The sequence below is a fragment of the Capra hircus genome, chromosome 6 (assembly GCF_001704415.2).
Source record: "Capra hircus breed San Clemente chromosome 6, ASM170441v1, whole genome shotgun sequence".
NCBI classification, from domain to species: domain Eukaryota; kingdom Metazoa; phylum Chordata; class Mammalia; order Artiodactyla; family Bovidae; genus Capra; species Capra hircus.
Window position 1 is genome coordinate 115,535,268 of NC_030813.1, and position 15,254 is coordinate 115,550,521.

At 62.7% G+C, this 15,254-nt stretch overlaps 1 protein-coding gene across 1 annotated transcript; it reads left to right on the forward strand.

The window, feature by feature from the left end:
• Positions 1,655–14,839, forward strand: LRPAP1 (LDL receptor related protein associated protein 1). Its single transcript, XM_018049797.1, is given in 9 exon segments — positions 1,655–1,722; positions 1,725–1,882; positions 6,954–7,098; positions 8,995–9,119; positions 10,056–10,176; positions 10,643–10,801; positions 11,577–11,659; positions 12,201–12,377; positions 14,360–14,839. Coding segments are annotated over 9 exon segments (1,080 nt in total). The 5' UTR covers positions 1,655–1,673; the 3' UTR covers positions 14,423–14,839.

The window sequence follows — 15,254 nt, forward strand, 5'->3', positions numbered from 1 at the left end:
AGCTACGCTTGGCTCTCTTCCCTGGGGCACTGCCTCTCAGGCACGGTCCACCATCCTCACCAGACGTGGCTTGCGCGGCTCCGCCTCGAAGCACCAAAGCACCCCCGTGGGTGCCTCTACCTGACCCCAGAAGCTGCTCGAGGCCGCCGTCTGGTTCCCACTCTTTGCGTGCCCCCAGTCTCCCCGCTGGGAGAGCTGCCCTAGCACATTGGCTGTATTCAGGTTTGCTTGTTTACTAGAATACAGCAGGTCGGGAGAGAGAGCAGGTACACAGACATCTCTAATAGCAGAACCAGTGCGGGGGGGAGAAGCGGGTGCAGTTTAAAGTTGGTGTTGAGGTGTAGGCACTCGCTAGAGGGCGGGGGGAAGGTTTGGGGAGGCGGGAACACCTGTGGCTCCCTGGGCAGGAGTGGGCTTGGGAGGGGGTATCTAGGCTTCCTGACAGAGACATGTACGGTGGGGTGCCAGCCAAGGCAAATTTCCAGAGTTCATAATGACAGTGAAGGCTCAACACCGAGGCAGGTGACACAGAAACAAGCTAAGGTGTCAGCCAGACACAGTCTCGAGTTTTGAACTGTTTCTTCTTTCCGTGAAGCTGAGGGGAAAACGCCCTTGTGGGGGTCAACCCAGGATGAGAGATCAGATCTCTGACCCATCTATAGCCCCCAGCAGTCTCCCGTCCCTGCTAGGGCCGCCCTAGCTGCACTGATGCTGAAGCTGAAACTTCAGTGCCTTGTCCACCTGATGTGAAGAAATGACTCATTTGAAAAGACCCTGATGTTGGGAAACAGTGGAAACAATGGAAACAGTGAGAGACTTTATTTTCTTTGGCTCCAAAATCACTGCAGATGGTGACTGCAGCCATGAAATTAAAAGATGCTTGCTCCTTGGAAGAAAAGCTATGACCAACCTAGACAGCATATTAAAAAGCAGACACATTACTTTGCCAACAAAGGTCCGTCTAGTCAAAGCTATGGCTTTTCCAGTAGTCATGTATGGATGAGACAGGTGGACTATGAAGAAGGCTGTGCGCTGAAGAACTGATGCTTTTGAACTGTGCTGTTGGAGAAGACTCTTGAGAGTCCCTTGGACTGCAAGGAGATCCAACCAGTCCATCCTGAAGGAAATCAGTCCTGAATATTCACTGGAAGGGCTGATGCTGACGTTGAAGCTCCAATACTTTGGCCACCTGATGCAAAGAGCTGACTCACTGGAAAAGATCCTGATGCTGGGGAAGATTGAAGGCGGGAGGAGAAGGGGACAAAAGAGGATGAGATGGTTGGATGGCATCACTGACTCAATGGAATGAGTTTTAGTAAGCTCCGGGAGTTGGTGATGGACAGGGAGGCCTGGCGTGCTGCAGTCCGTGGGTTGGCAAAGAGTCGGACAGGACTAAGCGACTGAACTGAACTGAGCCACACTCAGCCCCAGAGGCGCCGGGAGACTCCAGGCCGTGGTCGGGTTGCCTAGAAAACGCCCCGGCGCCGTGCCTCCGCAGGGCGCCTCGGGCCTTGTAGTCCGCCCGCTGCCTCCTTTTGGGCCGGCCGCCCGGGGAGGGACTACAACTCCCACGAGGCAGCGCGGCGGGCCCTGGTGGGCGGGGCGAGCCCGGTGGGCGGGGCGCGACCTTTTCTTTCCCGCAGCTCCCGGGGCTCTGCGTCTAGAGGCGGAAGATGGCGTCGCGGAGGCTCTTGTCTGGGCTGCGCGCGGTCCGGCAGCCGCCGCGCTGCTGCTGCTGCTGCTCCTCGGGCCGTGGGCTGTTGCAGGCCATGCCGGGAAGTACTCGCGGGAGAAGAACGAGCCCGCGCCGCCCTCGAAGCGCGAGCCCGCGGCGGAGTTCCGCATGGAGAAGCTGAACCAGCTGTGGGAGAAGGCCCAGCGGGTAAGCGGCGGCCAGCTCCCTCCACCTCGGGGCTCCGCGGGCCGGGGCGTCCTCTGATCGTGGGGTCCGCGGAGCGCAGGCCCGGTCTCCAGTCTCGAGGGTCCGCGGGGCGTCCTCTGATCCTGGGGTCCGCGGGGCGCAGCCCCGGGTCTCTTCTCTCTCGGGGGTCGGCAGGGCGTCCTCTGATCCTGGGGTCCGCAGAGCCCGGGCCGGGGTCTCTTCCGTCTCGGGGGTCTGCTGGCCGGGGCCTCGAGCCTTTGACAGCCTCAGACTCGCTCGCACATACAGGTGAGAGTTGCTCTTACTACGTTGCCTGTACTCTTCATCAGGGAACAGGGACCCTGGCCTGGTGATAACAGGTGAAGACAGGAGGCCTTGGCCTGGGCAGAGGGGCTGCCCGGTCAGTTTGAGGCCGAGATTCCCTCCCAGCGGGCAGGCCCAGGTCTCCTGCCTTGCAGGTTTTTGCCTTTTCTACATTGTGTTTCCCTATATGGAGAAACAAGAAAATGGGTGATGCTGGTCATGAGGACAAGTCAGGGATACAGAAATCCTGGAAGCAGACAGGTTCTTAATAAATTGGGTGAGAGGATGTGGTGAGAAGGGAACGGCTACCCACTCCGGTATTCTGGCCTGGAGAATTTGCAAAGAGTGGGACACGACTGAGCGACTCACTTTCACATGTGGTGGGAGGATAACACCTGAAACTTAAGACTCAAGTGAACTGAATGCGACCTTCCTCGAAGCCCAGAGGGCAAAGGACGCCCCTAAGGTCACTCCGCCTGGAGGCAGCTTGCCAGCAGCTTCCTCATTAACATAACAGTCCCTGCTGTTTCAGGCGGGGTGTTTTTCGAGAAATGAGTATTTACAAGTTTCCCCCAGCCTCTGGGCCTCCTGTCTTCATCTCTCAAATGGAGTCTCATCAGCTCCAGTCTTCCAGTTTTAAGCATTCCTGAGTCCTTGAAAGAGAGCCAAGTGAGGACTAAGTTTTGGAAAAGAAAAGAAACTGAGGGGGAAGAAAGGTGGGGGAGGAATGGGACAGAGCCACCTGCGGGGCGGTCAGGGCCCAGTAGATACCCCCAGGCCCTTAGCTTCCAGGCCCCGCACTGTTCCTTGGCCAGTGCCCTTGAGGATTCAGCTCGGGGTCCCTAGCTGTCAGGGCCACTGTCTGCGCAGCCTGCCTGGTGAGAGAGCACTCTGGGTTGGAGAGGCTGGAGGGCTTCCTGGAAGAAGGGGCGCTTGTGCCCGCGAACCTGCCCAGAGCCCTCCTGCCCGCAGGGCCGTGCTGGTCAGCCCCGTCTTGTCTGTCCAGACGCCGCTTTGCATCTGCCAGCCTCCTCACGCCTCCTGGCCGTCGCCCGCCCTCCAGCTGCGCCTCAGTGACCCTCCCCGCCCCCGTGTGCAGTCCACTGCTGACCTGGTCAGTCTCAGGTCACAGCTGTCTGAGAGGGCCTCCTCTGTTCTCTGGAAACCCCAGCACTGCGGGCCGGCCTTGGCCTAGATGTCTTTCCTGGGCCTCTCGGCCCTGAAACTCTCGAACTGCATGTACAGGTGTTTTCTGCTGAACGAAGCACACAGGTCTTCAGGGTGGGGTTCATGCCCGGTGGCATCATGTTTTGGCTCCCTGAGCAGACCTGTGGAATACAAGCTGGCCTGTCCCAGCCTTCCTAGCCGGTGAAGCTTCCAGAAGCTCCTCGGGTGGTGGCAGGAGCCCGCAAGGGGGCCTGTGTCCCAGGGTCAGCACTCCCTGCCCAGAGCCGAGCCCAGACAGGAGGCAGGGCCAGCATGAGGCACTTTTGATTCTTAGCCTTTTGGTTTTGTTCTTGGGATAATTTGGTCTCTGAAAACATCAAGACTTTGGCCACCTGACGCAAAGGACTGACTCCTTAGAAAAGACCCTGATGCTGGGAAAGACTGAAGGCGGGAGAAGGGGACGATAGAGGATGAGACAGTTGGAGGGCATCACCGACTCTATGGACATGAGTTTGAGTCAACTCTGGAAGTTGGTGATGGACAGGGAGGCCTGGCGTGCTGCAGTCCATGGGGTCGTAAAGAGTCGGACACGACTGAGCGACTGAACTGACTGAAAACATCACGTTTCTTTTTTTCTAAACGTGAGGTGTGTCTTGCATGGCGTGTGCTCAGGGTGGGAGAAGGCGTCCACTGTCGTCTCTCGCCAGTCCTTCTGTGGGCCGGGGTGTGGCTCCTACCTCGGTCCAGGGTCGGCGTGCAGGGCTGTGGCTAGAGCTGACTGTGCGTGGACACTGGGTCCCAGGAGTTTTTTTTTTTGGTTGGTTGTTGATTTTGGCTTTTTGTTGTTTTGTTTTACCATTTTTGAGGTATGATTGACCTCTGAAAAGTTCTATGTCGTTAATTAGTTTGGAGATAAGTGTACAGGCCCACAAACACACCCACCACCTCCCAAATATTCTCCTGAGCTGTTTGTTTGTTATTATTTGCGGTAAGAACCTAAGATCGACACCCTCCCACCCCCCCCCACCCCCCCCACCCCCCACTTAGGCAAATTTTTAAATGGGATTCCCATGTGGCTCAGTGGTGAAGAGTCGCCTGCCTTGCCGGAGACCCAGGTTCAATCCCTGGGTTGGGAAGATCCCTGGAGAAGGGCATGGCAACCCAGTCCAGAATTCTTGCCTGGAGAATCCCATGGACAGAGAAGCCTGGAGGGCTACAGTCCACGGGTCACAAGGAGTTGCACACAGCTGAGTGACTAAACAGCAGATAGGTACAGTCTGGTTGCCAGGGTCACGCTGAGCAGCGAGACGCACGGCTGACTCTGCGCCCTTCGACCAGCCCTTCATTCACTCTCGTCTGCCTCTTGTCCACTCTCCGCCCCTCGTGTTAAGCACTGTTGTGGAGAAGTGTTTGCAGATACGTCTGGCTTATCTCCCCAGCGCCTGTGTCTTCACAGAGGGCCAGTTCCCCTTCTGTTTTGAGGCTCGTAGTCCGCTGTGTGTCTGTCCCGAATTTTCCTTACCTCGATGGACATCTTGGTTGAGCTGTTCCCGTGTCTTGGCGTTGTGACTGGTGCTGCAGGAAGCTTGGGAGCACCGGTCTTTCTTGGAGATTCTGGCTTCAGGCCCTCTGGGTCAGTGCCCGGCGGGGGTTGCTGGGTCGCACCGCACCTCTGTCTCCGTTTCTGAGGCGCCTCCTCGCTGTTTGCCTCGGCAGCTGTGCCCGTTTGCATCCCACCAGTCGCCCGCAGGGGCTCCCTTTGTTACCCCCCAGCAGGGGCTGCTTTCCATTCTCCAGAGTAACCGACCTGTAACCGGCGCGAGGCGGTCTCTCGTGGGGTTTCCATTCCTCCCGATGATCTGCGATCTGGAGGGTCTGTTCATGTCCCTCTTGGCCATTCATGTGTGGTGTTTGGAGAAATTTATATTCAAGTCCTTTGCCTGTTTAAGAATTAGGTTATTCTATTCAACAAGGAGTGGAAGCTCCAGGCAGAATAGCCGGGCAAGAAAAAGAAAAAAAAAAAAAAAAAGAAAGCATCCAGATCAGAAAGGAAGAGGTGAAAGGCTCTGTTTGCAGATGATGTGATTTTCATTTGTAGAAAACCTGAGCGCTGCCCAGTCACTAGATCTGCTCAGCAGCCTTGCCACGGTTACAGCGCACAGAAGCGACATGCAGGCCTTGCTGGCGCTTCCGTCACCAGCATCCAACTCTCTGAGAAGGAAATTACGCCCGCCCCCCTTCCAGTAGCAGCAGAAAGGGTCCAGTACCCAGGGACCTGCAGCCGTGTCCTCCAGGCAGGGTCTTGCCCTCCTGGGGCCTCTGACGGGAGCGGAGGCGAGGGCCCAACTGAGAGCACCTCCAGGGGGGCAGCCAGGACGCTGCCCAGTGTCTGCCCAGCCGGGCAGGCGGACAGCCAGGGAAGTCGGGGCGAGCGGGGCCCCGGCACCTCTGCCGCAAGTGCTCACCCTGCCTGGCAGCTTCAGTTTCCTCTCCACACCGTCTTCCTGCTCCCACTGAAGGTTCTAGCCCCGAGAGGTTTCCCTCCGCCTTCCTGCTCCTGTGTATGCGCAGGCACGCACACGCGTGTGCCTCCAAGCCCGGCCTCGTGAGGGTCCCCTTCCTGCAGGACACGCAGGCTGTATGGGGTCAGGTTCCAGCGCCCGTGCCTACCTGGGGTAGTGGGGCCCCCCCAGGGAGCCGACAGGGGGGCGCACAGAAGGGCTGCCTAGGGGGGCCCACACTGCAGCCCTCGGTCTTCACCGTGTCACCCTGCCCACGCTTCAAGGCTGCAGGTGTCTGCCAGGCGTGCTAATGCGTTGATTTTTAAAGTTGCACGTTTAACGGGCCTGACCACAGCCTTCACATGCTGGTTCTGGCTCAGAAGCGAGGAGGTGCCCTCGGCTGAGCCATAGCTGCCTCTGCCAGGAGCCGGAGGGCCCTTCTTAGCCCTGCAGCTCGTATCCAGGGAGGCCCAGCGCCCCTCCGTCAGCCCCCAGCACGGGCAGCGACCCTGGGGAGCCGTAGCTGTGTCTTGTTGTCTAACCGGAAGTGTTCCGTAAATATGACCTGTTCTCCAGTCCTTGCGGTTTGCCTTTCATCCGAGTTACACACGCAGGGAGAAGTTTCTCCGGCGAGCCCAGTGTCCGTGCGCCTGCGTCCCCGCGCCCAGGTGTGCACAGGCGCCCGGGGTCCAGGCCGGAGGGCAAGCTGGCCTGTCTCCCCAGCGCCTGTGCGCAGGCCGCCACCGCCCCGGAGACCGCCACCGCCGCAGGGCTCCCTGGGGACCCGGTGTCTGCCAAGGCTGGAGAGCGAGCCGGCCTGTCTGCCCAGCACCTATGCTCTCGGGCCGCTGACGCCCCGGGGCTCCCTGAGGACACGGTGTCCCCCGAGGCTGGAGGGTGGGTCTGGGGCCTAAGGGCCGGTGGGCTCCACGCTGCGCACAGAGGCCCCTTTGACATTCTCGTGCGGGAGCGCAAGCGGGATCTTGAGCGCCCAGGATCCCAGCTCCTCCTCCTGGCATCTCCTCTCCGAGGTCAGTTTCTTCCGGGCTGTCATTGGTCACAATGCAGCTGGGGGTCAGGCGTCCTCTCTTCTCCCGCAGCTCAATCTTCCTCCTCTGAAGCTGTCCGACCTCCACGCCGATCTGAAGATTCAAGAACGGGATGAATTCAAGTGGAAGAAGCTGAAGGCTGAGGGCCTGGATGAGGATGGGGAGGAAGAGGCGAAGCTGGTCCGCAGCCTCGGCGGTACCTCTCCTCGCTCCTCTCTCCTCTGGCCAAGGGCAGCAATCTCCCCGGCTTAGGCTCCAGCTTGTTGCTCCGACTTGGTCTGCGGGCAGGACGAGAGTCAGGACCGCCCCCGTGACCCTGAGCCCTGCAGGGCGGCCCTCGGCTCCAGGCGGGTGCCGCTGTCAGGCTGCCCTCAATGGGCCTTGGCCGGCGGGAGGGGGTCCAGGGCAAGGGCGTCTGGCCGAGCGAGCTCCTAGCGGCCAAAGCCCCGGGTCTGTCTGGTCCGGGAAGACGACGGGGCGGCCTGGAGTCACCTGGACGAGGAGGAGGGGTTTCCTGGGGTCTGTTCCTCCGGGAAGAGCAGAGCCCTCAGGGTGCACGGCTGTGCCCAGGCAGGCTGCCCTGTTTGTCTGGGTGACACTGGTCTCTGTGGGCGCCCAGGTGACCTGGCAGGAGACCCAGCTGGCCTGGAGAGCCGGGGCCTGAGCTGGGCCTGCCGATCTGGGGGTGGTGTTCCCTGAGCGGCCGGCCATGTTCTGGGTGTGGCCCCAAAACCCCACATCCCACCCACCCCCCCAGCCGACCCAGCCCCTTTACAAGGCAGATGCCACACCTAGGTGTCCACGTAGTGTGGCATCCAGACCAGGACCCAGTGGTGGTGGCCAGGTCTGCCCTGCGCCCTGCAGACGGTGGTCACCCGTGCCTGGCGTCTCGGGGAGCTGGCGTGGAGGGCTGGCCTGGCGGCTGGGCTGACAGCAGACCCGCCCCCCGAACAGGCTGCACCTCCTGTGGGTCTGGCTCCCGTTGCTGGGTGAAGGGCTTCTGTAGTTTAGGGAGAGGGTCACGCATGGGTTCTTAATGTTTCAAAAACCACAGGCTGGACACCAGGAGCATAGCCTCTCCACGGCTCACTCAAGGCCCCTGTGGGCTGAGCCCCCAGGCAGGGTAGACAGGGCAGTTTAGCCCCACGTGGTGACCTCAGGCTGCACGGGGCCCAGGGTGCCTCCAGCAGCAGGCGGCGCCCAAGGCCAGGAGCTGGGTTCGGGGGCTGCACAGGGGGCTGCGGGCCCCTTGAGGACCACGAGTATCCAGTGCTCATGGGGTCAGGCCCAGAGGAGGGGCTGGGGGTCAGAGGCCAGCTAGCCTCGGCTTCAATGAGGACGCCGGGAATGGAAGGCAGGGGAGAGGAAGCCCAGGCCCCTGGGAAGCCCTGGAGTGAAGCCTGGAGGGCGGGTCCTGTCTACAGCCTGGGCGCCCCATCCCTCTGAGCAGCAAGGGGGGGGCGGGGGAGGGGGGGCGCCGATGGTTGATGGGAGTGGGCGGAGACACCGGGAGGGGCATCCAGGGGTCGAGGGCCGACCCAGCAGCCCAGCCCCGCTTTGGAGAGAGCTGCCTCCAGACCTCCCCAGGCACCCTCCTGCGCTGTGTGGAGACAGCGGCACGGAGATGCAGGTCCCTGTGTGATGAGGAGGCCATTGGTGGGCGCTGCGTTCTGGGAGCTCTGGAGAAACGTCAGCCGGTCGCTGGCCTGCAGTGACCAGCCAGCAGCGGCTAAGCCAGTGTCCCCCGGCTCCACTGCCATTAGTAACTTTACTTTGGAAGCTGTTGACAGCAAGATCCCGCCTTTAGAAATCTCCAGATAAAGACATGGGTGGTGGGGGGGTCTGCCCCTGCCCATGCGGCCTGTCCACTTCCACCCCAGCTGGAGCTTGCCCCTCGACAGGCGAACCTGTGCAGCTGGTCCCGAAGGCCTGTGCGCGGCTCTCCACCCAGAGCAGGGGGTGGAGGGTCGGCCGAAAGCCACGCGGGGGTTGCGGGGAGCCTCGGGTCCCCGCTTCTTCCCCAGGTCCTGGGCAGGTGGAGGAGGGTGCAGCCCCCAGACCACCACCCTGACCCCGCCCTGCTCCCTTCTAGTCATCCTGGCTAAGTACGGTCTGGACGGCAGGAAGGACTCGCGGGTCGTGAGCAGCAACTTCGTCGACCACGGCCCCGACGACGAGAGCCTGGAGGATCCCCGGCTGGAGAAGCTGTGGCACAAGGTACCCTCTGCCTCGAGAGCCACCCTCTGCCCTGGCGTCCTGCCCGGGGCGGCTGGCCTCACCCAGCAGGCGCTCCTCCCCGGCCCCGCTGGCCTGTAGTGTCGTGTCTGCCCCACCTGGAATGCTTGCTACTGTGAACAGGAGCTCGCAACGCGTGTCTGCACGGAGTGCCTTGTGGCATGTGCGGGCCTGAGCCGCGCGCGTTACCAAGCGTGCTCGCGAACCTGTGGTCGGAAACGCAGGCTCAGGGTGTCACGAGCGGCTCTTTTCACTTGGTGCCTGTACTGTCGACCTGTGAACAAGGCGTGTGACGGGGCCACTGACCGTTCCCTGCCCAGGGAGCATCCGCGTGTAACTGGGAGTCAGCCCTCTGCGGAGGCAGCCAACTGCCGATCGCGTAGTGGTGCAGTGCTTTTCTGAAAATGACCTGCACGTAAATGGGCCCCCGCGGGTCAGACCCGTGTTCGGGGTCATCTGTGTGTGATCTGCGATTGGATTCTGTGGATGGTTTCTGTGAGCGTGGCCGGGGTCGGGGAGCCGTGGGGGGCTTCTCTCGCTTGCTGGTTCCTCTCTGGGACCCGCCATCCTTGGTCTTTAGGGGTGGGGGCGGGGAGGGGGGAGGCTTCCTCGGGGTTGAGCTCAGGATCCGTTCTTCCCTCATTTGTCTGCACCCTGCACCCCCACCCCTGGGCAAGTGGGGCGATGCCCTGGGGAGTGGCCAGGACTGCCCCTGGCCCCGACCCCGGCCCAGGGTCCTGCTGGGGTCCATCCTCATGCCCAGCTCACTGGGTGGTCTCCCCGCCATCCGCCCTGGAGGCAGTCAGGTCTGGGCTCCTGCTCTGCCCCGCAGTAACGTGGGTAAAGGCTGAACACCGGGCCTGCTGGCTCGGGTGATCACGCACCCCGGGGCGCTCACCGGAGGCGCTGCCCTTCCAGGCGAAGACCTCCGGGAAGTTCTCCAGCGAAGAGCTGGACAAGCTGTGGCGGGAGCTGCAGCACCACAAGGAGAAGGTGCAGGAGTACCACGCACTGCTGGAGACCCTGGGCGGGACCGGAGGTGCTCCCTGCGGCGGCCGGGCCCAGAATGTTCCAGAACAGGGCGCGGGGGGGGGGGGGGCCCACGCCCTCAGGAGCGGGACCAGAGGTGCTCCCCGCGGCAGCCCGGGACCAGAGCCTTCCAGAACAGGGCGAGGGGCGGGGGGGGGGGGGGAGGCCACGCCCTCAGGGGCGGGACCAGAGGTGCTCCCCGCGGCAGTCCTGGGCCCAGAATGTTCCAGAACACGGCTCGGGGCGGGGCGCGGCTCCATGCCCTCAGGCCTCCCGGCTTCCGAGCAGGAACGTCAGCGTCTCGGGCCCCATCGGGTGCTCAGACGGACCGGTGCTTTGATGCCGGCCACCTCTCCTGTCGCCTCGGGGGTGGCCCCCCAAGGGGTGGTGGTCTCGGGGCCCACCTTGGAGTCAGCAGGGCCGGGCGCAGAGTCCCAGGCCGGCCCCTCACAGGCCCCCCGGCCTGGCTCCAACAGAAAGCCACGAGAATGCCATCGGGCCGGTGGACCTGAGTGGCGTGCAGGCGGAGGCGCTGGCGAGCAGGCACGCGGAGCTGAAGGACCGGCTGCGGAGCATCGGCCAGGGCTTCGACCGGCTGCGCAGGGTCAGCCACCAGGGCTACGGCGCCGAGACTGGTGAGCCACCACCCAGCTGTGACACCTGTCCTGGCTCCCCCACCCTCCGTTTACCGAGCGCTGACCGCGGGGCGGCCACTGCTGTTCGCCCAGGGGCACGTCGAGGCCGCGAGACGGGCTCCCTGCTCCTCAGCCCAACCCGGGCGCCCTGGGCTCGCTCAGCCCGCCGTGGTGGGGCGCCTGGACCATTGTGCCGACCTGCTGAGTTTCCGGGGACCAGGGACCCCCGCGGGCCTGGCCGTGTGGAGGGGTGGGGCCGAGGCTGGCCTCAGTGCCTCAGCCCCTGCCCTCCGGGGGCCGCACACCTAGACCGAGGCTCCTCCTGTTGGAGTTCTTCCTGCAGCCCCGGGCGACAGGAGAGGTCTGCGGGGGGTGTGGGGGGTTTGCCAGCCGCGTGGCCCGTGTGCTCCCAGCCTTCTCCAGGGCTGGAGGGAGGCGGCTGACGAGCGCTGACTAAAGGGTCTCCTCTGTTTGGTTTCCATTGCTCCGGAGCTGTGAGGACAGGTAGCAGCCTGAGCCTCAGCCTAGAGCTGCGGGTGGGGGGACCCCGCAGAGTCAGAGGCATCCCCCAGCCTTGGAGTGCACCCTCTGCTCACTCGAGCAGCGGCTCCTGCGCCCTGGGGAGCGGCGGCCTGACCTGGGAGCTGCCGGCTAAGCGCGGGAGCAAGGAATGCTTCTGAAGGAGGCTGGCACACGCCTTGTGCCCTGCACAGGTGGCATGTGGGCCCCCGGGCGTCCCAGGCAGGAGTCACAGCCCGTCTTCATTCCCATGCAGAGTTCATGGAGCCCCGGGTGCTGGACCTCTGGGACATGGCCAAGTCAGCCAACTTCACCGAGAAGGAACTGGAGTCCTTCCGGGTAAGGGTGGTGCCCCAGCCCCGTGGGGTGGCAGCATCTCCTTGGTGAACGCACTAAAGACTCGGAGAAGGCCCTCTTCTCCAACCAGAACAGACCAGCTTGTGCACAGGACCGTCTCCATTCGCCCCCCGCGGCCCCGAGTCCTGGTTGGTGGCCCGTGTGGGACAAAGCCGGCCTCCAGCGGCGGACACTGTGTTTCTAGGCTGAGTCTGGGGCTCACCGGGTGTGAAGAGTGGGCTCTTAGGACAAGTGGATTGGGAAGGTTATGGAGGCGCCCCTGAGGCCCTGCAGGGCCCATGCTGGGCCCAGAGGAAGGGAGGGTCTTGGGGTCACTCACCTCCACGTGGTCCTGTCGTGGCAGAGGCACCACAGGTCAGGGGTCAGGGAAGGGCACGGGCCCTGGGGCTGTGAGGCTGCTGTTTCCCTGGACGGGAGCGCGGGGCGGGGTAGGCGCTGCGCTCTGGGGGCCTGCAGAGCCGAAGGTGGTGGGTGTGTGGGGGAGGCGTGTCGCGGAGGTTGAGTTGTTTCAATTTCATCCCAGGAGGAGCTCAAGCACTTTGAAGTTAAAATTGAAAAGCACAACCATTACCAGAAGCAGCTAGAAATTTCTCACCAGAAGCTGAAGCACGTGGAGAGCTTTGGGGACCAGGAGCACGTCGCCCGCAACAAGGAGCGGTACGCCCTGCTGGAGGAGAAGACCAAGGAGCTGGGCTACAAGGTGGGTGTGTGGCCGCCTGTCGGCCCCCCGCAGCTCACCCGCACCCACGGAGCTGGCGGGGGCTGCACAGCCCTGAGGGGTTCGGGGCTGGGCTGTGGGACAGGGGCCTCCCAGGCCTTCCCACCGCCCCCCCGACCCCGCCTCCGGGCCCTCCACCAGGTGACCAGCAAGAAGTTTGGTGTAGCTACACCCACGGGGGCGGCAGGCAGGACAGAGCCGGGCTCTTCCAGCCGCACAGCTGGGACGTGTGTCCCGCCCTTGGTCCTGAGTGACCTTCACCCCTGAGAGCTGCCCGGTGGCCCTGGGGGCTCCTGAGTGGCCACAGGAGCTGGCGGAGGAGCTTCGGGCCTGGGACATGTGGGTTCCACACTCGGTGCCACAGAAAACGGACCGCAGCAGGCGGCCTGCACAGGGTCACTCCCCATGTGCGGCCCCTCGGGGCTCGCGGATGCCCTCAGTGGGGTGACCTGAGAATCCGAGAGAACGTGCAGGACGTAGAGACCGAAGTCCCCTCGCTGGGGCACCTGACCCAGCAGGGCCTCCCGCTGGTCATCGGTGGTGGTCCCACAGTTCAGGGCACCTCCCAGGCACTGAGACGTGAAGGGCCCGTCTCCAGAGGGGGCTCGGGTTCAGGCTCAGTGAGGGAGCGAGGGGCAGGCGTCGTGGACCCTCCCCGGAGCCAGCGGCACAGGCATGGGCATCACTGTGGGTGCACCGGGGAGCCCAGGCCCGCAGCGGGATCTGCAGGGACTCCTCTGTGCCTCCTGTACAGGGCGCCCTCCCTGTTCAGGGTAAGTTGGAGGGGGAGGATAGGAAAATACCAGAATGGAGGGGACGACCGGGGAGAAGCCAGACCCCGCTGTGACGAGAGGAAGAAGAGAGAAGCTTCAGCAACGGTGCTCTGTGGAAGCCCCAGCTGCTGCCCTGCTCCAGGGCCCCGCCAGCCCAGGGGGCTCCTCCCCGCGGGCTCTGTGTGCCCGGGGAGCAGGGCAGAGCCAGGCCCTGGGAGGCCGCTGAGGCCCCCGCCGCTGTGATGAGGACAGAGCCCGAGGAGCCAGGGTCGGGCTGGGTCTTCATTCACTGCCTGTCGTCGGCGTCGTGGTTTTTTGCTGCACCCTGAGACCACAGAGCTTGAAACTCGGGTTAAACTACAAGGGGGGGAAATTGCAAAAGCCGTAACACAGAGGCTACACAGGAGGCTCCTAAGCAATCGGTGGATCACTGAAGAAACGGAGGAAGAAATCAGAAGTGGCCTGGAGAAGATGACCTTCCCAAGGCCCAAACTTAGGGGACGCCCAGAAACAGCTCCAGGAGGGCGGCTTGCAGCCACATAAGCCCACCTCGGGGACGGAACAAGCAACCTGACCTTACACTTGAACCAGAGAAAGAGCAGACAAACCCAGAGTCAGCAGAGGGCTGGAGTGAAGGCCAGAGCAGATGCGGATGAAGGGGAGAAAGGCGACTAAAAAATCAGTAAGGGTCAATGAAACGAAGAGCTGGTTTTCCCGAAAAGATAGAGAATTTCCTGGGGGCTCGGGCGTGTGCCCGCAGTGCAGGAGACCCGGGTGCCATCCCTGGGTCAGGAAGATCCCCAGAGAAGGAAACGGCAAGCCACTCCAGTATTCTTGCCTGGAGAATCCCATGGACGGAGGAGCCTGATGGGCTACAGTCCATGGGGTCGCAAAGAGTCAGACACAACTGAGGGGCCTTACTTTCAAACAGAATTGATAAACCTTTAGCCAAACTCATAAGGAAACAAGAAGTGAGGATTCTGGGGTGGGGAGAGAGGCCACTCATGGGGTTCCCCAGAGGCTGTTTCTGGTTAATGAGCCGCTCCGATAGTTTATCTGATGAGTTATGGATGGGGGCCGGGGGAGGAGGCGCTTGGAAAGCAAACTGCCAAGCTCCGACTCTGCCGCGGTAGGCTGAGTATCGGGTCGTGCGCAGCTCTCCTGTGTGACCGGCCTGCGCTGTTTCTGCAGGTGAAGAAGCACATGCAGGACCTGTCCAGCCGCATCTCCAGGGCCCGTCACAACGAGCTCTGAGGCCACGGCGAGCTCCGAGGCTCCGCAGCGCAGCCAGCCGCACGGAGGAGTCGGCGGTGGCCTGGGCTTCCCGAAGAGGGGCCCAGGCCCTCAGGAGTCACTTGTCTGCCCCCAGAACCTCAGGGAAGGTGTAGAGGGGACTGGTCAGGAGGGGCCATAGCCGGAAGGGCGGACGAACTGCCGCGGGTGCCCCGGGGCCAGGAGGAGGAGCTCCACGAGCCCGCGCCCCCTGCCTGACAGCCAGCCGCCTGCTGTGTCCAGAACGCAATTCCCAGCTGCCCGTGGAGTGGTGGCCACTGTGCTACAAGGCTACGGTTTGCACCGAAATCCTATGACTCTGCCACTGGAAATGCTGTGTACAGGGGTCCTTACAAATACGTGACAGTATTTAATTAAACCTCGCGGTCACAGCTGTCACTGGCCCCGCCTCACTCCGTCTGCTGGGCCTGGAGACTCCAGGCCCTTCTCCCGCCCCCTCCCCGCGCCCCCAGTCTCTGTGGTGGGAGATACAGGAGGGCTGGTGGGCTTGGCTGGGCCTCTCTGGCTTGGCGCTGAATTCCCAGGGTGGCGGAGCAGCACCCTGGCCTCTGACATGAGGTCCTACCCCTGTGGGTCGGGGTTGTGAGGGAGCCCAACAGTCTACACGGCTCACCGAGCGCTCCGGACTGTTCCCTGGCCCCTCTGCCAAGGGCCCAGGGCCCCAGACACTCTGCTGGGTGCCGTGTCCTGCTCCCGGCCACGTCTGACTCGCTGTCATCACTGGCACCCCAGGGGCAGATGCCCTGTTAGCTGGTCTTAGAAGGAAGGCCAAGGCAGCCATCCCGGACCGTCA